The 24,058-nt window shown below is 38.1% G+C and overlaps 1 protein-coding gene across 5 annotated transcripts in view; it reads right to left on the minus strand.

Moving 5' to 3' along the window:
• Positions 1 to 5,789: 5,789 nt before the first annotated feature.
• Positions 5,790 to 24,058, minus strand: part of SAMSN1 (SAM domain, SH3 domain and nuclear localization signals 1) — a 59,252-nt gene continuing 40,983 nt past the window's right edge. For all 5 annotated transcript variants that reach the window (XM_072432020.1, XM_072432028.1, XM_072432034.1 and 2 more), the window contains 7 exons: positions 17,432 to 17,503; positions 15,742 to 15,894; positions 12,977 to 13,106; positions 11,333 to 11,484; positions 11,029 to 11,235; positions 9,571 to 9,721; positions 5,790 to 7,993 (listed from right to left, as the gene is read on the minus strand). In XM_072432020.1, coding sequence (XP_072288121.1) covers positions 7,794 to 7,993; positions 9,571 to 9,721; positions 11,029 to 11,235; positions 11,333 to 11,484; positions 12,977 to 13,106; positions 15,742 to 15,894; positions 17,432 to 17,503 — 1,065 coding nt within the window. In that variant the 3' untranslated portion in view covers positions 5,790 to 7,793. The remainder of the gene's footprint in view (positions 7,994 to 9,570; positions 9,722 to 11,028; positions 11,236 to 11,332; positions 11,485 to 12,976; positions 13,107 to 15,741; positions 15,895 to 17,431; positions 17,504 to 24,058) is intronic.

Here is a 24,058-nt window from a genome sequence, read left to right on the forward strand (position 1 = left end):
CTATTCTACTCTAGGTGGTCATAAAGTTACCCCAGATGTGGGATTAGGAGTTGGATCAAAACAGTAGAGCCCCGTTTTTGTCGTTAGCCTTTCCTCGATTGGGACGTTACATGTAGCATCTTACATGACTCAATGGCAAGAATTCTGGCCTTTGCAGGGCTGGGTCCCAGGTTCGCATCTCGGCCAAGAAGCTATCTGCATGGAGTTTGTATATTCTCCCCATGTTCCTGTGGGTTTCCTCCCACATCCCAAAAACATGAAGTTAGGTTATTTGGCTTCCCCTCCAAACTGTCTTTCAACTGTGGTAATGACTATGGTAGGATATTAGATTGTGCGCTCTTTGGAGGGACATTTTATGCCATTACTATAGACTTTGTAAAGTGCTGCGTAATATGATGGCGCTATATAGGTAATGAAATCACCGGTGGGCCTATTCCCTATACCTGCTCACACGTCCCATTGATCATGCCGCGGACGTGGGGCCAAGGGACACAGGTGCCAGGTGGGCATCACCAGAGGAGGCCGCAAGCTTGAGGGGACCAGGAAAACCTTTTACAATGCCACCCATAGTTTGGTTGGTACCACTTTTGGTACTAGAAACTAACCCCGAACTATACTTGGGAATACCGCCAGGCAAGTTAATTAAAAGTTAGTACTTATCTTTATTGGATGCGTACAATGGTCCAAAACAGTAACAGTTCTATCAGCAAAATCACACGACTCAGTTTACCCCAGGGAGGGCCCATTGTCATTTCCTCTAACCAAACATCCGTGATACATTATAATATGAAGAAACATAAAATTGTTAGCATGAGAATATATTTTGTATATTACCAGATTACCAGCACTTTCCCATTACCCATCGGGGCATAACCGCCATAAAGCCATGAAGCTGGGCGATCCAGCAAAACTGGAATGGATTTTGTCCAGGATTGAAAACATTTGCTAACTAATAGCAAATTACTTTTAAGAAATCCATTCCAGGTTTGCTGGATCATCCAGCTTCACTGCTGAAGGTGTATTCTCTCCTGCCATGTGGAGCTTTAATAAATCAGGCCTCATATCTTTAAAAGTTCTAGTTTTTGTTATATAGGCGTTCCCTAAGACCCAAAATTTGTTTCATGGGGAGTATAAAAAAGTTGAGGAACTCTGGTCTAGGAGCTTACACACATTTGTAAATTGCTCCCTCTAGTGGTCATCTAAATATGCTAGTTGTCAGGCTGTTACATTGACCTTCTGGCTTCAGTATTTTTAGTAACCATTTATACTGATAACAGATTTCTGACTTTTCTCTGACATTTCATATCTGTGTCCTGGGTGAGTAACTTGAAAAGAAGAAAAAAAGAATGCAAGCTGCTGTGTCAAAGTTACAGCCCACATTTAGCCACAGAAGACCAGTGGAAGTCAGATGATTGTTACTGGAAATGATCTTTCGTGATTGTTTCCAGTTAATGATAAACAAATAATTTCTGTACACACAGCACTATTTTGTTCAATAGAGAGGGAAGACAAGAGGGCAAGTGAGCGACACCCTACTGTCCTGCCCACTATTAAATAGCACAGGGGTCGTTCCTGATCAGTCATTCATTAATCTGACATGTTGTACAAGAATCAACTGACGTATGTACAAAGCTTTACAATGCAATGGCTGTCCTAATGCTTTTCTCAAGACGTGCTTATCTGATAAGCCTATCTAGCTTGGCAATTATTTCAGTCAGGTCAGATATGACGTGTAAACTTGCACTGGGAAACAATATGTGGTGCTACTAAAAAGGAGACCCAGAATTAAGCAAATAGTGGTGCCCCACATATATATCTGTTTCCAAACTATATACAGAATCTAGTGGTGTCACTTTCTGTACCAAATGTGGACAGTGTTGTGTAGTACTATGTGCATTGTGGTTAAATAAGCGTGGTTGAACCAGGATGGTCTGAGCTAGGACCACAATGATGAAATCTCTTTAAATTTTAACTGAATGACATTTCGTTTTTGTAAAGTACATCTACTATAATCTTTTTTATTAAGACATATCATTTTTGGTATCTCAAAACAGCTGATTTTATGCAGCTACTTCCTTCTACATGTTTGCTCTGTAATGAAGTAGCAATGAATTTGTCAAGATGAAAAGCTTTATGGTGTCACAGAGAGTTATTCCTGTGTGATGTATGTACAAACAGTCACTTGATTCTCCGTTAGAAGATCGTGTAACAAGGTGACACAACCACAATTAGGAGACAAAGACAGAAGGTTGTCACCCTGTAACAGGAAGTACCTGAACTAAAACCATCATACCAAGATCACCAAGTCAATTAATTGAATTTTGTGGTTGTGAAACACCAGTCCTGGGATGTTTGATTATCTTGTGATCACATTGTTATCAAGAAGGTTGCAGATTTGAGAGGAAGCGGTAACTTGACATATTATTTGACATATGTATGGCTCAAGAAACTGTGGGCATAATGTGTCAACACTCTCCAAAACTGGAGAAGATAGACTTTGGCCCTGATTTATCAAAGCTCTCCAAGGATGGAGAGGATACACTTTCATCAATGAAGCCGGGTGTTGGACCTGGAATGGAGTTCCTAAAAGTCATTTGCTATATGTTATCAAATGTTTTCAGTACTGGACCAGATCTATTCCAGATCACCCAGCTTCACTGATGAAAGTGTGTCCTCTCCAGCCTTGGAGAGCTTTGATAAATCAGGGCCTATCGTGGGAGAACCTGGGTGATCACCAAACCTGGATAAATCATGTCAAAATAATAAATTGAAGAAATAAATTTAAAAAATATATATATATATTTTTTTAATTTTTAAAAAAATAAATATTATACTCATACTAATATGGTATACTGTAAATTAAATTTTCATGAAAGACAATGTACCACTTTTACACATATATATCTACTGTATTGCACTAAATACAGTTAGTTTGCATTGAATGCAACTGAAATAGATTTGAATTTTCCGCCCCGAACGGAACGTCTGCACGCACCGACGTCACCAGGAACTCCCCAGTGACTCATCGAGTGCTGAGAACGCCAGACAGAGGAAGAAAGAAGACCCGAAGGACGATGGAGGACGCCGGTGGATCAGGAGGGATACAATTTATTTATTTCTATCATTTTCCATAGGTTTGGCTACCCTGAGTGTGACTCGGGGTTACCTCTTCCAGCCTCTTTTTTTCTGTGACTGGGGGTTACCGCTCAGGGCGTTAATCTATTAAAAAAATCTGTCTTAAGCTTCATACACGCTTTATAAATGATTGTCATCCAAGGTGAACAGTCATGCAAATCTCAAGCAAAAACCTTGTGTGAGTAGTCTGGCCCGGCAGATTGATGAACAGAAGTGCTGTGCTTCCTTAGAAAACACAGCATAACAGGGTGCCACTTGCTTGTCCTCCCCCCTCTGCTTTCTATAGAACAGAATGGCGTTTTACTGGAAACGATCACGAAAGAAGCGACAATGATCTGACGTGTATCTGACTTATGTGCAGGGCTCTATAGAGAGAAACACCTGTGTGACTTTGGAGCTGAATGTAATTACTGCGTCACTTCTCAGTGTGGTGACAAATAGGGGATTTCATCTTTTTCTAGAAATCACTCGCACAACAAAGTACAGCTTTCAGTGGTACAGCGCGGAAATATCACCACATTTCCACAATGATAACTTTTATTTTAGAACTGACACTTGGATCTTTCTTTTAGAATTTTGCTAAATTTGCATTGCTTAAAAAATAATCATTAAAGCAGAACTAAACCTTGTTTATACTCATCTGTCCCTCATCTTATTCCCTCTTCAAAGTCCCACCTGGTCACAGATTTTTAAAGTAGCACAAATGCCCAGCACGGCTTCCTCTGCTGCTGCCAGGACTGAATGATCCCTTGCTCCTCTGTGGAGGGGTTACATTATCCAATCAAGATGGCTGAAGGAAGAGGAGAAGAAGAGCAGGAATAGGTGAGTATATTTAAAAAAATTGCAGTCAGGTAAGGATATTTATGCAATACAAGATGCCTTTCGATAAGGGACCTGCTTGATTGCAATTTTTTTTTTGTTTTCAAATATCATTAAAATGTTAAACATATTTGCATGTTTAGTGATTAAGTTTACACAATAGATTGTGAGCCCCTTTGAGGGACAATTAGTGATATGATCACGGAAAACACTGCATAAAATGTTGGCACTATATAAATATTGCCTAATAAAAATAATGTATTTTAACTGATGCAATTTAATCACTTTGCAGTGCCACTTTGGGACAGACAGAATTGACTCGAATATTTTGTTTAAATGAGTTGCTATATTGTGTAGAATCCTGCAGATGGCGCTCAGAGATGAGGAAATCACATGGCATGCTGCTCTGATAGAAGGTGATACAGTAATAGATTTATGGCTTCTGCTGCTCCTGTTCAAAGCTTTTCTGGCATGATGGTAAGAAGAGAAGCAAGAAAGAAGTATTGTATACTGACTATAATTTATACATTTGCTAAAAACTAATGGAATAAAGATGAAGTTTGGAATCTGGTAAAAAGCATTTTCTTACTATTTTTATTTTATGTCTCTGCATTCTTATTAGACATGTCCTTGTACATTCCTAGATATACAATATGTTCTGTGTGTTGTATTCTTGAGATTTCTGTAGGAATACTTGTAAGACGTTTTAAAAGAAATGGAAACTAAAAAGCTTTTGAAGAAACTATATCTTTTTTTCTTTAACTTCAAGACAATATCAGTTTCTAGACAAGGTCATCCAGCTCTCAAGGCAAAGATGTCATTGAACACCTTGAATGATCGCTATTTTTTCTTCTTAAATTGGAAGGAATGTAACACTACCCACCACTTCCAATGAGCGTAAAGAAACACTGCAACCTTGTCCATGATGCAGGGCAAAGTGACAGTGCCTCTTTACCCTCCCTAGCGTTCTAATTCCATCCACATTTACATGCGAAAAGCGTTACTGTTTTTGCATGGAAATTTATTTACATTGTAGGCTATAATTCTTCGGTATAACTCCCTGAAATATGTCCAGTATTTAATAAATTTTTTAATAAACTTTAAATAAAAAAACAAAAATCTGTTAAAAAAAACTATTTAAATGTGTAATGTAAGTGTACGGTAGGATATATATGTATATATATATATATATATATATATATATATATATATATAGATATATACATATATATTATATAAAAATTTCTTTATATTGGACTAAATACAGCTATTTTATATTAAATCCAATCCAAAATTATTTGAATTTCCCGCTGATCCACCCGCCCGCACCGACGCATGCATCAATGTCACCGGGAAGCCCAGTAGATCTCGCCTCTGCATTGCGCAGCTGAAGATTGAAGAAGACGGACGTGTCCCCAGGACTTGCGAGGACCAGCAGGACGACGGGGAATGACAACGGAGCAAGGTAAGTGGTTTTTTTTTTACGTTAAAGCTACCCCGAGTGTGACTCAGGATTACTGCTATTTGCAGGTAAAATCAACCCCGAGTCACACTCAGGATTACCGCTAGGGGGGTTAAAGTGCTCTGCACAGGCATAGTGTCTGTGTCTATTTAGGCCTGTCATAGGGAAAAGGAGTACAAATATGGTGACTGGATCTCTTTTATCATGAATGCTATAGGGGTGATCTTATCCTGTGCAGAAGTAACAGCCACTACCTACTGACCCTAGGGTTTCCATCTTTTAGTTCCCAGAAAACCCAGCAGGGTTAGGTTGACTTTGTCTGACGTTATCCCGCTGTGTCCAGCAAACAATACAATTTGTTTAGGAAAAAACATTAGTAGAACAAGTCAGTACCTTTTAATCTAAAAATACACATACAGAGATTTTGTATTCCACTACAATTCCAAGACAATGATAAACACAATTAAGGATGTAGAAAAAGAATTCTTGGTATTGCCACATACAAACAATAAAAAATATTTACACAATACCAAATAAGAAGCATTATTTACAGCTCCAGTCTGATCCAACCTACCGAGCATGATCAGCTAGCATAAGAAGGTCTAATACAAAAGTTAGATAGAATAAAGGAATAAAAAGAAGATGTAGGAATGCTGAGTTCATTTTTATACAGACAATAAAAATGGGAAATGGAAATAAATTGCACTTGGTTTAAGGCCTTTGATACTGTTCCATGTTTGTAGAAGATGAGAGTTTTGTTATTTTATTAGATTGGGTTTAAATCTGAAGTTATGTATACAGCTGTATGTTAGCTTGCCTCTACATGAAAAATAGATATCTATGTTATTTATAGCTAGTCACAATAATCACTATTTTCTTCTTTCTATAGACTGGCAATAACTTTCAAGGTTAAGCTACTACAAAGTCCTAGGGCAGAGCTACTATAAGAATCTGGCACAAGTTCATTTTTTCTCACATTTACTATTGGCACAAACTTGCCGCCATTCGCCAAAATACAACTTAATACCTATGGGACCAGAACCTTCTGTCTCATGGATCTAACAAGTTTTGTGTATGGTATGTAGAATGGACTGCATGTTACAGCACCTTTTTGTTCCTGAATGGTTGTCTACCAAGGACTGGCTGGCATTTGCACTTTGCATCATGTTTTCAGTACCTATTCAGTCACTGAGCAAGAACATAAAGGTGTAATATCATATGTTTGGACTGAAATGACAGTTTTTAAATCCAGTCTCATGCAACAACCTGCACAGACAATATAGGACCTGGCTTTCATCTAATGACTACTTAACTCTTTGTGAACTATGGTAGCAAGAAAACACCGGGGATACAGAATGACTATTGCAACACCTTTTCCCCAGCTGTACCTAAAATGTGAAATGCAAGTTCTGTGTATAAGGTTCTAAACCCCTTCCCCTGCTTGCTAATTGTATCTGTAAAGAAAAAAAAATACTTATATACTTCTGACCTCCATCTTTTTACCGTGGTACCTAGGTGAGGGTGATGCCACACTCCTATCATCAAGATCCTAAAGAACATAAACAACTAATCCTGGGTAAACTTTTGTTTATATGCGTTTTTATCCACTGTTATTAGCGTTTTAAATCTTGCCTTTAAATGCTGGAAAACGCCTATGCCGCATTTTCACGGGTTTTAACTAATTTGCATATTGGGTGCTCAAAAATGAGAGAAACCGCAGGAAAACGTCAAATTGAAATCAATGGAAGCGTTTTAATTTTTTAAACTTTGCAAGCAACGTTTAAGATAAATGTCATAAACGTGCCTCAAGGTAATGTCCTAGTGTAGATTAACCCAATGTAATGCATGGGAATTTCAAACAAGGGCTTTAAAAGCCTCAGGTTTAGCGCTGGGGAAACAGTCCGTGTAGACTAAACCTAAATCTTGCCAAGAGACACTTTTACATTGGACTGATTATTAGAAATAATCTAGAAATGTGTTGTAACATAGGTGAGCCTTAGAATTGTGTTCAATGACATTTAAATGAGTTCCAGCGCACTTGTATGCTACAGCTATCAAAACCGACCTAACTCATGGAGTCATTTACAATGACTGCAGAAGACAGTATAAGGTTACAAGCTCAACAAGCTACAACTGCAAATTGTTTCTGTGCAGAAAAATGGAAGAACATTTGCAGTGTCAGTGTCAATGATTCTTCATTGTCTCTTCTTAGTCTGCTGAAATTCCAACGATAAAGCTGTGCAACTTGTGGAATGTCCATAGATATTTCTACATTGTTAATAAATACTGTAATACCATGAAGTTATTCTCCTGGTACTGTATACTTTGAATGTTTTGTTTATCAAGCAGTGCAGTTTTGGTTCAGGTGGTTTCCAATTTAGGGGAATTCTGTGATAGTAATTTTCTGTACATCTTCACATAATTTCTCTGAGTCAATATCCTCTTTGCTGTTTTCGGAATTATCCAATGTGATGTAGCATCCTGAATCCCGGGGACAGTCATTAAGTTCATTTGTGTTTTTGGAAATGTCAGGGCTGAGTGTCATGGGTGCCACTTCTTTATCAGGCTCTTGTCCACCTGTTCAAATAAACATCACACATCATTAGTTATTCCCCTAAAAAAACAAGGCTGATGCCATATTAATTTAGGGAAGGCCTGGAATCTTTTGGCTTGGGGGCCAAACATAAACAGCTACCACTTTTATAGTAGCAATAAATTTCTGTGTGCTAAAGGAAGTGTACCATGCAAAGTGAAGCGTTGTGCCCTAAGGGTTGGTGGGTATGGTGAAGGTCCATGGTCCTAAAGGATATTTTTTTTTTGCAACCAACCTTTTCACATATATAGACAAAAATACAAAATAACAATTGGCCGGTCACTTTGAGGTGGTCTTTCATGGAGTTCTCTTTTAAAACTACAATTAGTGGTAGTTCTCTTTTTATTTCTGTGACTGTGACACAGGTCTACATTTCAAACCTCCTTTGAATTCAGCTAAAAACGTTTTTGTTTTTGTCTCTTTGAAAGTAAACAAACTTTAAAAAAAATATCAAAAGAGAATAATAATACTGACAATTGTAGGTGAAAATCTACACATTTGTCCCATATATCTACCCAGTTGCCTTTCCTTACATTCACTGGCACAGGATTACCTGAGTCTCCCTGGCAGTTTTGACCTAATTACTAATCCTGTTTATATTTTCAAAGTAAAGTGCCAGTTTTGTCTTCCATGTACTCCTGTGAAAGACAGAAGAAATTGTTGCATATGTATTTTTTGTAACAATCTCTATTAAATGCATAAAATAATTTGAGTATGTTCTGTCCGACAGCCTGCAGCAAAAATAATTCAAGCCACAACTAAAAATGATATGTTTAAATTGAGAAGCTGCTCATAGTACTTCTTTGCTGTTAAGTAAGTGATATGGGACAAGGGAACTTTACAAGACTTTTAAAGGTTTTTTTCTTTTTTAAGTGGATTTAAAAAAAATAAGCTGTGGGCATTTACTATACTGTCAATGCTCTACTTTATTCATTTTGGTGAAATTGTTTCTTAAAGGGTCCAATTAAAATATTATGTTTTTATATTTCTCTGAACAAACAGCAAAAGTAACTTTTTAGTAGACTGGGGATAGAAAAAAAAGGAGTCTTTCAAAGCTAAGACTAAAACCCTTTAATATTATAATAATTAAATATTGTTTTTTCTTTTAGAAGTTTTCACACCCAAAAACTGACTGACACCAAAACTGGTGCTGCACATTTATCCTGTAATCATTGAAGCTGTTTGATGTTGCTGTTATTATTGTGATAAATTAACAAATACTTCTTTACCCTTTAGGTCCTGAATGCCATCTTGGCTGGCCAATCAAGATGGTTGAAGACTCGAATACTGAAGGAAAACAGGGAGAAATTGGAGGCGACGAAAGGAGGACTGGTATCAATGGGTTTAGTTCAGCTTTAAAAGAGGGTTATCATACACCTTCATGTATAATCAATTTGTCTGTACCTTAATTTAGTTACCCTAGGTCTCACCTTGCCTAAATGTATCTGCTTTCCTGCCAGTACAGGCATTTGGAATTAAGCTGAATATTGTATACCACCATACACTACACCCAGCCTGAATTAAACTTCCATGCCATGACAGGCTATGAGGGGACACTCACATTCAGGATCTTGTAGGTTCTCAATGGCGACCAGAAACCTCATTATTTCTTCTGGATTTGTAATGTTCAGCTCACAGAGGTGGCTCTCCTTTATGTCCTTCAGATCATCTAGTGTCTCATATCCATTCAGTAGCAGGCTCGACATATATTCCTGTGAAAAAAGGACAACAGAGCAAAACTTTATAAGCTGGAAACAATTATTTGCAAAGGGCTTTCTAGTTGCTCATAATGCCATAAAAAATACCTGACTGGTTGTTTTGGATGCCTCAGATGTGTTCCATATGAGCTACTTTTATTAAAGCAGGTAATTTGTTCAGTTATATTAGAGTTCCATAGTTGGTAATGTAAACATGAAACAAATAGGACATTAAAAAGAACTGGTCACTGGTCACTTGTGCCAGTCATTAGAACATTATTACTGTTTACTATAACTGGCTGCCATATGAAAGATTTGGATGACCCCTTCTTTCGATAAGTCGGGGGTCTGAGACATTTTGTATCCTATCATATACCTGACTTCACACCAAGTTTCTTAAGAGTACATCAAAGTTTTAAAAAAAACTTAAATATAAATTAGTACAAATACTTTTTTTTTACATTTTGAGATGTGTTATTGCAACATTTAAAGAAAAATATGCACACCTCTGCAATGCATGTTCATGTATGCATCTTGTATCCCTAAAGGCAGTGCAAGTACAGAATATCTGTTAATGTGCCAGGAATGCACTTGGATCCTAAGTCAGTTTGCGGGCTGACAACATACAGAATTTTAAAGAATGTGTGGTGGGAGCTGTGTCCATTTTTTATTTTGCTAAACTACTTGACCCCACTATTCTGTTCTCAACTACATAAAGACTATTCGTTATGTTGTTCTATTGTGCCAAGATAAGACCTTTTATTAAATATCTACACCTGAAAGAGATACTAAGCCAGATTTGTCTTTTCCACCACCGGGTTGAACCCACACCAGCCACTCCAACCAGAGTGAGTGCTACATATCTTAAAGCTGAACCCAAGGCAAAAAGTTTTTACCACTAAAATAGGTCCCATTGCAAGTTTCATCTAGAGGATGACAAAACTTGAGTAAACCTTACCTTGCTCCTCACTTACAACCACCAGTCTGACTGCTGACCTACCTTGCACTGTACAGAATTACTTCTGAGACCCCAATCATATACTGGAGCATCAGACAGTGGAGAAGAGAACAACTACAGGAGCAAGGAGTAAGGTAGGTTTTACAGTTCTATCATCCATTGGTAAAAGCAAGCTATCAACTCTTGCAGTGTCAAAGGGAACCCATTGCAAGGGAAAAATATGTTCATAAAGTTCAGCTTTAAGGCATAGTTTAGGCTGGAGGTTAAGTGTAAGGATATATGCATATGGTACTGAAAGAAGAATATCTCATTATGGAATTGGTATGATAAAATGGTATCCTGGTAATTATTTTATGTTGCTCACCTGTAGGTTGAACCTTTCCAGAAGTTCTTGTAAAGTTTTGGGCCTTGGCCGCTTACTTTTCCTTCTCACTATCTTCCTTGGTACAGGGGCTTCTTCTTCCAAAATAATGTCAACATATATGAATTTAAAGTTGCCAATTTTGTTATTCAGCATACCAGTCCAAATGCCCATGGGTGTTTTGTAAATAATGTCTATGATGTCTCCTTTCTGAAAAACACATAGAAAATGGCCATTGATAATGAATATACTGAATATATACTTGTACAATTATATTCCAAAATAGCAAACCTGCAAATTGCATTACCTTGATTTTTAGTGAATCGCTGTCATAAGGGCTAGGAGTAAAATCAGTATGAACTCTTGCTCGACCACAAAATGGTCCGGTATAAGGACCGTCATCATCAAGTCTGAAACTATCTCTGTTGCTAGTCCCATCAGAGCAACTTGTGACACCACCTAAAAAACAAAGTGTTCAGGTTTGGTCTCATTTACTTAATTGGCTTGTGTCCATTTTAATCCAAGTATACATATTTTTGAAGACAAATAGCCAAAACAATAATTATTTTACAAAGTCATGTCTGTAGTCAAGTCTTTTTGCCTTGTTTTTAAATTACTGAAATGAGAACTGACTGTGATGTCCTTGTATTGTACCATACAAGAAAATGAAGGTAAATAGAGGTAAGGAAGGAAAATGAAAGGTAAATAGAGAAAAGAAGAGTTATTTCTCTAGATTTCTGTAAATATATTGAAATTTACACGTTAATAGTACTGGACTTACTCTTTCACACTTTTTATAGTTTTTTTGTCTCTATTACATTTCTCACACATTGCCTTGCCAAAATTATGTACCCAAGCCTATAGGGCAGTGTTATGATCGGGGGTTGCTATATTTGGTCAGGTATAGGTTCATGAACATTTTGTGCCCAAAAAATTGAGGTCACCTGATTATACTGAATGACAAGGTTTTTCTACCAATACATTTTTTCCTCCCTTGAGGCTCAGACATATTCCAAGATGACAGTGCCAGCATTCAGTGGGCTCCAATTAGGAAAGAGTGGTTCAGGGAGCATGAGATATTCATTTTCACACATGGACTGGCCACTACATAGTCCAATCCTTAGCTCCTTTGAGAATCTTTGGGATGTGCTCATCATCTCTATCATCTTAACAAAAAACTAATGCAACTCTGGATGCAAATGAACACTATGAAATTGCATAAGATTAACAAAACAATACCATGACAAATGCACACCGTATTCAAAGCTAAGGGTGGTCCAATGCAATAAAAGATGTGTGTGACTTTTTTTGGCTAGGCGGTGTAGATATACAGTTCTGAAGAGATTAGGCAATGAAAATCATGGCAACATTGACTGAAGAGAGCAAAGCCTTGGAAGGGATATATAATAGTACACTAAATGTATCATTTGACTTAATAAAATATCAGGGTGTGTTCTTCAGAATCTTACCCAACTGCCCAGGATTGGGTACACCCAAAAGTGCCATTTTACTTATAGGTAAGGGCAGCTCAGGATAGGCATCACCACTGTGGTTAAGAGTCCTAAGAGAAGGGAGCAGTGACCCTATGACTATATACCACAACCCTTCAAACTTTAGTGTTTAATTACAAAACAGATCTATTGCCTAATAAAACTTTAACTAAAAATGTTTCCTCTAAATGTAAAGTTGTATGTCTATATGTTCTCTAGTATTGTATGAGAATCAGTATGGGGTTGCTTGCAAAACCCCCTCTATACTGTAAATGAAATAGCAAAACAGTTTTTGCTACTTTATAACTGTATTGCATTTTTGGAAGGATATCAAGATATGCAATCTGTCACTGCTGGTATCATGTAATACATTTGTAAGAAAACACTTGTGAAATTGTACCTAAAGGTCATTTGCTACGGTAGATGACTCCCCATCTGACAGTGTTTTTATGGATACTTACTCGATGAACCGCTGTTCAGACTATAAAGACTTTCCACGGATTCACTGGCTTTCAAAGTGCATTTCTCGGCAGTGTTCCCACCTGTAGGGTCACTGTCTCGCGAAGAAAAATTCCCATCTCCATCTTCGCTCTAGTAAAGAAAAAAAAAACACCTCTGGTTAATTGAGGGTAATAAAATAACAGTTTATCAAGTGATTTATTTTGTAAGTCATTACAGAATTTAACCTTGATGGGAGCTATAAACTTTATACATAGAGTGTTAAAGTATTAATTGGTCAGATAGTGTAACACACTAGAGGAATATTTAAGCTGGGCTCTGACAGAGCAGGAAGATCAAATACTTTATAACTCATTGGATTACAGACCACTGACACTGTAAACCCAATTTAAATGAAATAGAACAAGATGTTATGCTGTGAAAGATCGGCAACAGGGTAAATAAGCAGAAAACAACCATTTTATTTTATAACCCTTGTTCCTAGTATTTCCATTGCTGGTCATTTAAAGCTAAACTTTCATTAAAAATAAAAAAAAAGAAACACTTGTGAAAAGTCCTCGATCCATCCACAAACCCAGCCAAGCGAATCCTGAGCTCTCTCCGCTCCCCTATTCTTTCAGGTCTTGTTCTTCCGCCCAACAGCGCCATCTTCTTTCTTCCTGGTTCTTCCTGACATCACACAATCTCACACTTGCCAGGTGCATGATATGTCTTTCTCTAAATGTAAAAAAACAAGTGCTGATCTCACTGCCCCTGCGTGCCATCAAACACTTGTTAGTTTTACATTAGAGGCAAGCCCCTTGATGACGCATACCGGAAATTGCGCATGAGCAGAAAGAGCAGTTAAGTGATTTTCCCCCAAAACTTTAGTGCCACAGCAGTTTTTATATGTTTTTGAAAATAGGATGCTAGGCCAACTTTAAAGGAAGAATTATTTGTTAGCCTTAGGGAAATTTAAAAGCCACATAATATTTAATATGTTTTGGCGTGATCCGCTTAAATAACAGTATATCGTGAAATGCTTTTATTTATTTCAATATTTCATATGCATTTATTTCAAAATATCAGTCTAGTAATAGTAAAAGTAGTAAACCCTATTTTGTTTTTTGCGGTCTTCTGGTTTGAATGCCACCCATTTCATGTGAATGAATGGGCATACCAGCAGGGTGCCTCTGGATTTATATAAGTCATTGTTTACTTTGTAAGCTTTTAGACCCTCTGTAGTCAAATATAGCATTTAAATAGATTACTTTTAGATTTGAATGTCATAGGGAGGATTTTCTTGGCAGTGTACCATTGCTAGAATATTTCTTCCCTTCATAACCCAGAGACAAAAACAAGAGGAGATCCCCAATGTAGTCACAAGTACAAATAGAGAGGTGAATCAGAACCGATGCAAAAATTAAACTCTTCCCTACTCTATCAAAAACTAAATAGAAAGGTTTTATCCAGAAATACAAAGTTGCAACCAAAGTCATGTCTACTGGGCTTGTAGATGACCACTGCCCAACTGCTTTTGGGAAGGATTATCAATAGGCCAGGCTAGATATAAAAGTTAGGATACTAGGTCAGATTTTGGGGCTTGCAATATGCTTTATAGTTAGCATTAGGTATTAAGTTAAGGTTAATTGCATGGTTTAGGGCAGGTGTCGGCAAACTCTGGCCTTTAGGCCACATACGGCCTAGCTGGTGGTTTGTTCCGGCCTAATGCCGGCCAGGAACTCACGGCGGAGCCGGTACAAACTGGCGCTGGGCTAAATAGGAAACATTCCCTCTCCTCCGTATGCATTGCGGAGGAGTGGGATTTCCTTTCAGGGGGCATTCCTGGTGGGGGGCAGGGCCATTAGGGCGGGACTCGAGAGTCTGGCCTAGTGTGTTCCTGCCTACCCCTGAAATGGCCTAGTGGCCAAAAAAGATTGCTGACCTCTGGTTTAGGGACTTTTGGGTGTTAGGTTTAGGTAAAGTTCATACTAAAAGATTAGGTTTAGGGTTTATGTTAATCCATGGGGGTTTAGGTTTAGACAATAAGGGCAGGTTCACATCTGCTGGTTGCTTGCTTGATCTCTCCCCATGGCTGGCACCTTGCCAGCCACTTATGGACTCATATGACAGTACTGATTGAAATAGAACCAGCACCATGAGCAATATTATTACCACTTACTGCAACCCCTATTCAAGGGGAGCACCGCAGGGAGAACCTTCATGTAGCATCTCCCCATGAGGCGACATTTCCTGGTGTGAGGAAAGGGTAATCGTAATGCAACCTCACTGCTAGTGTGAATGAGCCCTTTAAAAAGGTTAAGGGCCAGGTTTAGGGGTTAAGTTGAAATTTAAAGTCCGGTTTAAAGAGCTGGCGTTAGAGACAATTAATTTAGATAAATATGTGCTTAAATAAGTTGTGTCAGTGCCATAACTGTATAGCTGACAAAAATCATATTGTTCTGTTCATTTATTCAGAATATGGAGGTGACATTTTTTATTAAATACTTCTGTACTATATAAATAATGTCAAATTTTAAAAGCCAGACAATGAATTTAGTAAGCTATACCAATAAAAGGCAAGGGTTGTTGGGCTCTTCTATCTTTTGGACAAAATCAAAATGGGTATATTGATTTACATGGCTACTACACACTAAATGCAAGATGTAATGATGTAAAAGTCAACATTACTCATTTCACCCCTTGAAAGGGCATTTTTATATCCATTCTGTCATTTTTTTTAAATTCACAGATCTGATTCAATTGTACAAAAGTTGTCTAAATTTACCTCAGTCAGAGCTTTAATGTACTTTTTGCCCATCTTTTTCCTCATAGTCAGAGATATAGCTTTCATCTTTTTAGTCAGACTCCCTGCGTTATTGGAAGCTTTGTCACCGTCTGGATGTCCTCCTCCTTCAGATATACTGTCGGAATCACCCATCTGTTTATACAAAGAATGCACATTAGCTGGGACAGTTTAGATTATAACAATATTACCATATATTTTCCGTAGCAGGAACCTAATTTGGCACTTTCTAAATTCAAGGCAACAAGTGAAATTCGTCAGTAATCTGCTAATAGTGTCCATTGGAACTCCACCTAAAAAGTACTTCTATCCAAAATGTGTTTTTTTTCCAAAAAGTTACTCCAACCAGTTTTAAAAACATAAAAAGAAACTCTGCAGTACTGATCTCCTCATTGGCATTGTTCCCCACACTAGATATTTTTAGGCTAGTCAGACAGGAGAGAACATTCTATGAGCCCAGGGAATCATGGATCTGTCCCATATTTTTGGCACCTAATACATAACTCTTCCTTATCTTCAGCCTGTTCATGGCACCCTGCACTACAATGATGCAGAGAGTGGCACCATCATAACCACATTTTGCCTCTCTCTGTTGAATTGAGGACCACCCAATACAGGGAAAGCTCCCAAGTCCAGTGCAGACTCTTTATCATTCTTCACCATTCTTTGGTTGGGAGGCCACCCTCTGCCTATATACCTTTTTTGTCTTGCAGCTTCCCTGTCACAATGTAATGCATTGTTTCTCAACCAGGGTTCCTCCAGAGGTTGCTAAGGGTTCTTTGAGCAGTGGGCTTGTACTTCTCAGGTCATTTTAACTGACACCATTGATCTTTTTGGCTATCTGTAAGGAAGACATTCTTCCCAATGGCCAGCAATGTAAGAAGAATTCCTCCTACTGACCACCACACTAATGTACTATGAGCTGTGTAATTAGTAATTATAGCAGGGGTTCCCAAAGACCTGAAACTTATATCAAGGTTTCCCCATGTTAGAATGGCTGAGTACCAACTCTAATGTGTAGGAATGAGGCTACAAGGATCCAAGAAAGAAATGCATGAACCATGGAACACACTAGGCTGCATCTTTTCAGGGTCTTTCAGACAATGAAGATAAAGCTAACTATAGTGATTTACTGTATCAGTTGCACCAGATAAATGCTAGAATTGGATTTTTCTGCCAATTAAGTTCAAGTGTAGCATTTTCATTTTTTTTCTGGAATGGTATATTTATATTAGCATATTTATGAACACATTTCTAATTACCCCTTCAAAAGTTTGTTTTTTAGAGCTTAAGAAATAAAAATGTATTATCTTTGTCAGATATTTTATTTTTTTTCTGCTGAAGAATTAATTGCATTGCAAATTTCAAAATCAGATAACCAATTTAACAGTTTCTTCCTCTTAAACCTAACACAAACCACACAATATAAATATCTTTTACTGTGTAATACAGAAGTATATAACTGCTTAGTTGGTAATGAAAATGTATATATTGTACAGTATCTTCCTATATAAAGATATATCATATCCCTACCAAAAAATAGTTAAAAATACAAAACAGTAAAAAAGGACATACAATATTTAACACGTTCTTTTAATAACAGTCCATGCATAATTATTCAGACAAATATTATGTTATAGGGTAGTTTGGTGGAAATATCATAGGCACAAACCTCATTCAAGTCTTCTGGTTTGGATGTGGAAGGTTTCTTGAAGCGGTCGAAGTTTCCAAAACTGCTGGTACGCTAGGCAGAAGATTTAATGAAAAGTCAAAATTTTTGCAAACATTGATATATTAAAATAAATTTATTTCTTTTCTCTTTTTTTTTTCTGTTGGGGAGGGCCTGTAGCCTATATGTAACATATCCCTGGAGGATTTGGGCTGCTCCTTCTGTGCATGCCCTATTTCAGAAAGAATGAGGAATCTAGGACAGAGCAAGACCTACTGGAATCAGATGGCAGAGGGATCAAGGGCTCTTCAAAAGTAATAGGTAAATTAGGAAACAGTGTTATATTCATTTAAATGTAATTAATACCAAAACCTTTGACAAAGTTGGGACCAAATGGCCCCTTTGGCCATCCTATCCCAAAAATACTACTGACTTCTAATAAACCAGTGACCTTCCCCACCATTTAAGCTGGTCTAAACTGTCTTTGTTGGCTCTGCATTCTTGTTTACTAATTGAAAGATGTGGCATACTGTTTGTGTGCTGCTTTTGTCTTCCATCATCCCTATTAGAGAAACTGTCTACTGGCAAGCTTGCAGCGAGATGGGATTTTCATTAGCGCTTTAGAGAAATGTTTCACTATGTGCATGACTCAGGAGCTAAGTAAAGGACCTGTCGAATCAGAACAGGTGAAGGCCTGGGGAGAGGGGTTTCCAGTTGATCTGAGGTCTGTATTTGGGGTTATATTTGTGATGTGGAAGGTGTCACCTGAAATTTTCCCCTACTACTGTAACCGAGCCAAGTACAAAGTATTGAATTTCCTATAACTTTCAGGCCTAATAGCAGAAGTCGCCAGTACAAACAGGGAGGTTTGTTTTCCATAATGGAGACACAAAGAACAAAAGGACCTGACAATGTTTTGTGATTTTTTGTGACAGTTTTTACCTTTCATTACACTAATCAAAATTAAAAGAAAAACACACTTTGAATTTCCACTTTAAAGTACACATAAACCTTAACCGAATGATTTTCCAATCAAAACATACAGTTAGTCCCCAGGTTACATACGAGATAGGGACTGTAAGTTTGTTCTTAAGTTGAATTTGTATGTAAGTCAGAACAAGTACAATATTTTAATAAATGCAATTAGGACAGATATTTGTCTCAACATATTAATAGGCAACGTGGTGTCAGTTACTGTATAAAATCCTCACTGTAAATTAATCACAAACAAAGCAAAAAAAAAAAAGAACTTTATGGAGCCTAGACATTCATTAACTTCTGGAGCAAGCTGTGCTTTGTTATGCTAAAAAAAAACAAATGCAGAGTTTGTCTTGGTCATTAAAGAGTTACAAGATGTTGCAGAAGAGATCGGTCCTTAAGATCACTCACAACCTTAGCTGTGTTTAGCAAAAGATTTCTTCTGAAAGTCATGCAAATCGCCCCCCTCCAAGCCTCCATTCTGCACACAACCAGCAGGGAAGCCCTCTTCTTATCTAGGAGTTGTCCGTATGTTGGATGTCTTTAACTTGGGGACTACCTGTATATGTCATGTGTTAAAACTCAGTGCTACTGTTCTTGTTCAACCTCTTTGGAATGGTGACAGCAGTGGATCATGCCCATATAAAGTGTGGTGAAATGGTTTCTCAGAAAGCTTATATGACTGGTTGGCAGAGCAGAAAAATAACTAAGAGACAGGGACAGGGCTTTGACACCCAATAACAATAAGTTCTCAAACATGGAACCTTTATTACCTTTAGTCCTGTAAGTTATGAAATTTAATTGATTATTGCATGGAAATGCCTTGAAATTCCCTTCCTTTAAAGCCACAGCAGCAAAGATTGAAAAAAGAACCTGTAGCCTCCTGGGATGGATACGTCATATATTCCTGGAGGCTTTGGGCTGCTCCTTGCGCTATGCCCAATGCATGCCCTATTTCGAAAACAAGGAATCCAGGACAGAGCGAGAGACCTACTTGAAGACAAATGGATCAAGGGTTCTTTGAAAGTAAAAGTTCAGGTCAAAATGCTGTTTTCCACCCTGCCACTGCAGTTCCTAGCATGGACAGCAGACATACCTCATTACAGAGAAAATAAAAGTGTGCATGTCTGACCCATTAGACTGCACAGTTATATTTCTAATCACTGTACAAATTATGTGAAAACAGTTTCTGCCAGCACAGTATCTAACTAACTGCATATTAGTTTCTGTGAATTCAGTAGGGTTTTAGGTTACTGTTGTTATAGTTTGAAACTCCTGTATGCTCATCCTTCAGTGCCACTCACCCATGTGCCATCAACACTTAGACATGACACACATGGGCAGAAGGGGCTAATCTGCCCTCATTATCTTTACCACTGTCAGACTCACTTCCATCTCTATTCCTGCTTGCTTCTAAAAAGCCAGAAGTAGCTTTTGATGTGTCAGCAAGCTATCAAACTTGGCAAACATTGCAAGAAACAGGGCAGAGAAGGGGAAGAAAAAATCCCTGTGAGTTCTGGGATTAGACTTTCACCCTCTCCTTATTTTGCAACACAGTGTGTTTTAAGATGCTGGAAACAGTGCAGTTCCCTGTATCTGAGGTCTTACACAAAGTAAAAAGGCCAGCACCAGATTAGTTTATTTGATGTATCACTTTGATTCATCTAGTTAATGATCAGAGCAGAACACAGCCCTTGGCGCTGTTTTGTTTCTGCGAGCCTCCCTCCAGCGACGTCCTGCCATTAATTCACTGGCATGTGCCAACTCAGCATATCAAGGTCACTCTTGTCTTTCAAGGGGAACCTTTGGAGACATAATAAAACTGACAGAAAATTCTTTTTTTTCTGCATGCTTTATGTTTCTGGAGTTCAACTGTAGCAGTTAATATCAGTGAGCTTATAGAGTTTGTGATCTTTATGCTTCAACATTTTTTTTTTTCGGTTTTGGATGATACAGTTTTTGAAGATAAAATAGTGACAGATTTATGCAGTCTTCCTGAGAAATATGTAATCTGCGGTAAATTTGAAATGAGATGTCTTTCTTTTTTAAGTGCAGTTTGCTGCCCTTGCAGATTGAAGTTAATAAATTGTTTACTTGCGTGTTTTCTTGTATTTTGCTAATTTTTTTTCTTGTTATCATTGGAAAAGCATAGGAAAACTGCTGTCAGGTGTCATTTTTATATGCATCTAAACTAACCACGTAACATGGCTGAGTTTAGAGAAGAAAATAAAATACAGTTTTTTAACTTATTTGCATGTGGAAGAGTGCAAATAAATTAGATGTAGTGAGGTCAATCTTACTTGAAATAAGTGAATTGTTCTACTTGACACAAATGATCTTAGGTTACAAGAGATTCATGTTACAGGTAGTCCCCAGGTTACATACGAGATAGGGACTGTATGTTTGTTCTTATGTTGAATTTGTATGTAAGTCAGAACAAGTGCAATATTTTAATTAAAGCAATTAGAACAGATGTATATTTCAACATATTATTAGGCAGCATGGTGTCAGTTACAGTATAAAATCAAAGCAAAAAAAAAAACTTTATGTAGCCTACACATTCAATAACTTCTGGAGCAAGCTGTGCTTTGATATGCTAAAAGAAACAATTGCAGAGTTTGTCTTGGCCATTAAAGAGTTAGAGAAGAGCTCAGTCTCAGCTGTGTTCAGCAAAAGATTTCTTCTGCAAGTCATGCAAACCACTCCTTCCCCCACCAAGCCTCCGTCCTGCACATGAGGGAGCAGGGAAGCCCCGTTTGTATCTAAGAGTCGTCGGTATGTTGGATGTCCTTAACCCAGGGACTACCTGTATATGGCTGCTATGTGTACATTTTTTGGGATGCAACTTCTTATAGCATCACCTTTGACATTTTGAGTATTGGCTGCTGTTAGGTAGGGACTATGAGCAATGTTCATCAGCTACTCTGTAGGAAAGTGGAAGATTATTGCTGTACCACCCTTTCTTTTTATAAAGTGTCCCTGTACTGAATAATGATTGAATACTCATGCAAAATTGTTAAAGTGGAACTAAAAATCTACGATGAGACTTGTGGTTATTATAGAAAGGGATAGGTGATGTCCCTTCTGCAATACCTGTTCTCATCACCCCAACACAGCTTGTCAAGATAGCCAAAGATCACAGCCAATAGGGAAAGAAGAAAGAAGATGGCGGTGCCCTGCAAAGGAATGGGGATAGGTGAGTATCAAGGATTTAGTTCCACTTTAAATTGGTGCCTGTAAATGAATTTTCAGTGCTACCCCGCCACTCATCCCACTGACAAGAAGACTGATTGTGAGTATGAAACACATTATTTATCATCTGCTGCCTTCCACAATTCAAAGCTTTTTACCAATTCCATACTCTGAGGCTCAATCTACAATATAAATGAATGGGAAGAATGTTCAATTCTGTGCAACTTTCCAATATCAGAAAATTAAAAACCGACAGATCTAGTAAATGTTTACTCTAAACCCACCCAGAATCTTCTTTCTTCTCTTCCTGGGGACAATCTTTGGTCATCTCGATTGGCCAGGCCAGATTGACGCAACTCTCACATAGGCATGCAGGAGTTTGTTCATTCCCATCTACAGGGCAACCAGAAACCTTTTTTGACAGATACCCTAAGCCAGGGGTGCCAAACTCTAATACACAGTGGGCCAAAATTAAAAATTCAGACAAAGTCGCGGGCCAAACGTGAACTTGAAAACTGCTACTACAATTACCTGCGTCTAATACACAGTCCAATGCGGGACCACGCATAGGCAGAGAGGCTGCTGGTCTACAGAGGTGAGTGATGCCGCTACTTTAATTCCCGGCATTACTTGCAACTATAAAACAGTCCAATGCCGGGCCACGCACAGGCAGATAGGCCGCTGGTCTACAGAGGTGAGTGATGCCGCTACTTTGATCCCAGCATTACTTGCAACTATAAAACAATCCAATGCAGGGCCACGCACAGGCAGAGAGGCCGCTGGTCTACAGACGTGATTGATGCCGGGAATTGTAGTAGCGGTGCTATGTAGTAGCGGGCCAGCTGCAATTCATATTTAGGATTCCTTTGGGGGCCAAAAAAAAAGGACGTTGCGGGCCAGATTTGGGCCACGGGCCAGAGTTTGACACCCCTACCCTAAGCGATCAGGCAGGTAGGGTGGATTACTGCAAAAGGGACATCGCCTGTCCCTGGTCAATAATGACCTGCCTGATCGTGTTTTTTTTAAAAGGAACTAGTTTAATTTTTTCACTGCATGCATCAAACGCATGTGGCATTCTGCATCTCTGCCTTTCTAACAAATCTTGGTCAACCTTCTGTATCTGCCTATTGCTTACAGAAAAAAATGGTTGCTTTTTTATTGCTCAGCAACAAATTAACACTTTTTGATGCCTATTTTTCATCAATCCCCATCTGTCTTGGCACATTCCATGGTGAATGGATTAAGATGATGACTAGATTGCCCATGTAGTTATATATTTTGGGTTATGTTACTATTGTATAGATAGGAAGCGATGGGGATATCTCTCAAATAGAAACAAAGACAGCTAAATGTACAATGTTTTAGTCTTTTATGTCTCAATGGCACCTACATCCTTTTATTTCTTTTTCTGGTTTCATCCTGACAGGAAGTTATAGAAAATCTCCCCAAGGACACATAAGGACACATCATTGATATCTTTAGCAAACGCAGGAGATGAGTTTTAAACTTGATTGTGGAGGACCTAATGGTCCCTTCTGACATTTGGGGTCCACATGCAGCAGACAGGAAACTTCTCTGTCAATATACTTCAGAAGGGAAAGGAAAGACAATTTACATACTAGCAGACAACTGCTTTAAAATATATTGTGCAGAATAAATGACATGCTAGTGAATTTTATTGAAAGTGAGGGGTGCCTTGTGCTTTATTGTAAAGTGTAATGATCTAACCACACAGTATTTATGAAATACCATCAGTGAAATCCCATATTCTGTAATAGGAATACAGCACAGAGAAGCTCTAGAACAGAGAATGAGTCTCAGGAGATGTCATTGAATAAATTGATCTCCTGTCCCAGTGGATATTCACTAGCTGCTTCTTTAACAAATTCCACAGTGACAGCTGTGCTGCAATATTAATGTTGTATGGGCCAAGAACGCTCATTCTGTCATGTTACATAACAGGAGAGACACTGAACACCAAATAGGGAGCTGGATAGCAGATCTACACATGTAAGGAAAAGCTGTGAATATTGATTATTGAAATATTTATTTTTTTATTAATTCAAAATCCTTGTGTTCTTTTTCAGGAAAGCACAATCCTTATTGTTTCAAACAATTAAAAAAAGAGAACAATGTCACCAACAATTATGAAACAAATGTATCTTTATTTAATTTGTAATTGTATCTGTAGCAGCTATGTTTGCTTATTTTATATATATATATATGTATATATATATATATATATATATATATATATATATATATATACGATAGCAGAGGTCCCCAAACACCGGTCCGTGGCCCACAGCTGACAACCGGGCTGAGAGAACAAGGAGAGCAGCTGTGGTCCACGGCTCTGGCCAGTGCATCCCCCAGTGGGGTCAGGAGAAGGACCCCGCATGGGGGGGGCTCCGGCCAGAGCTACAGACCATGTCTCCTGTATGCATCACAGGCTCAGGA

This window comes from Pyxicephalus adspersus, chromosome 1 (assembly GCF_032062135.1).
Source record: "Pyxicephalus adspersus chromosome 1, UCB_Pads_2.0, whole genome shotgun sequence".
Classification (NCBI taxonomy): domain Eukaryota; kingdom Metazoa; phylum Chordata; class Amphibia; order Anura; family Pyxicephalidae; genus Pyxicephalus; species Pyxicephalus adspersus.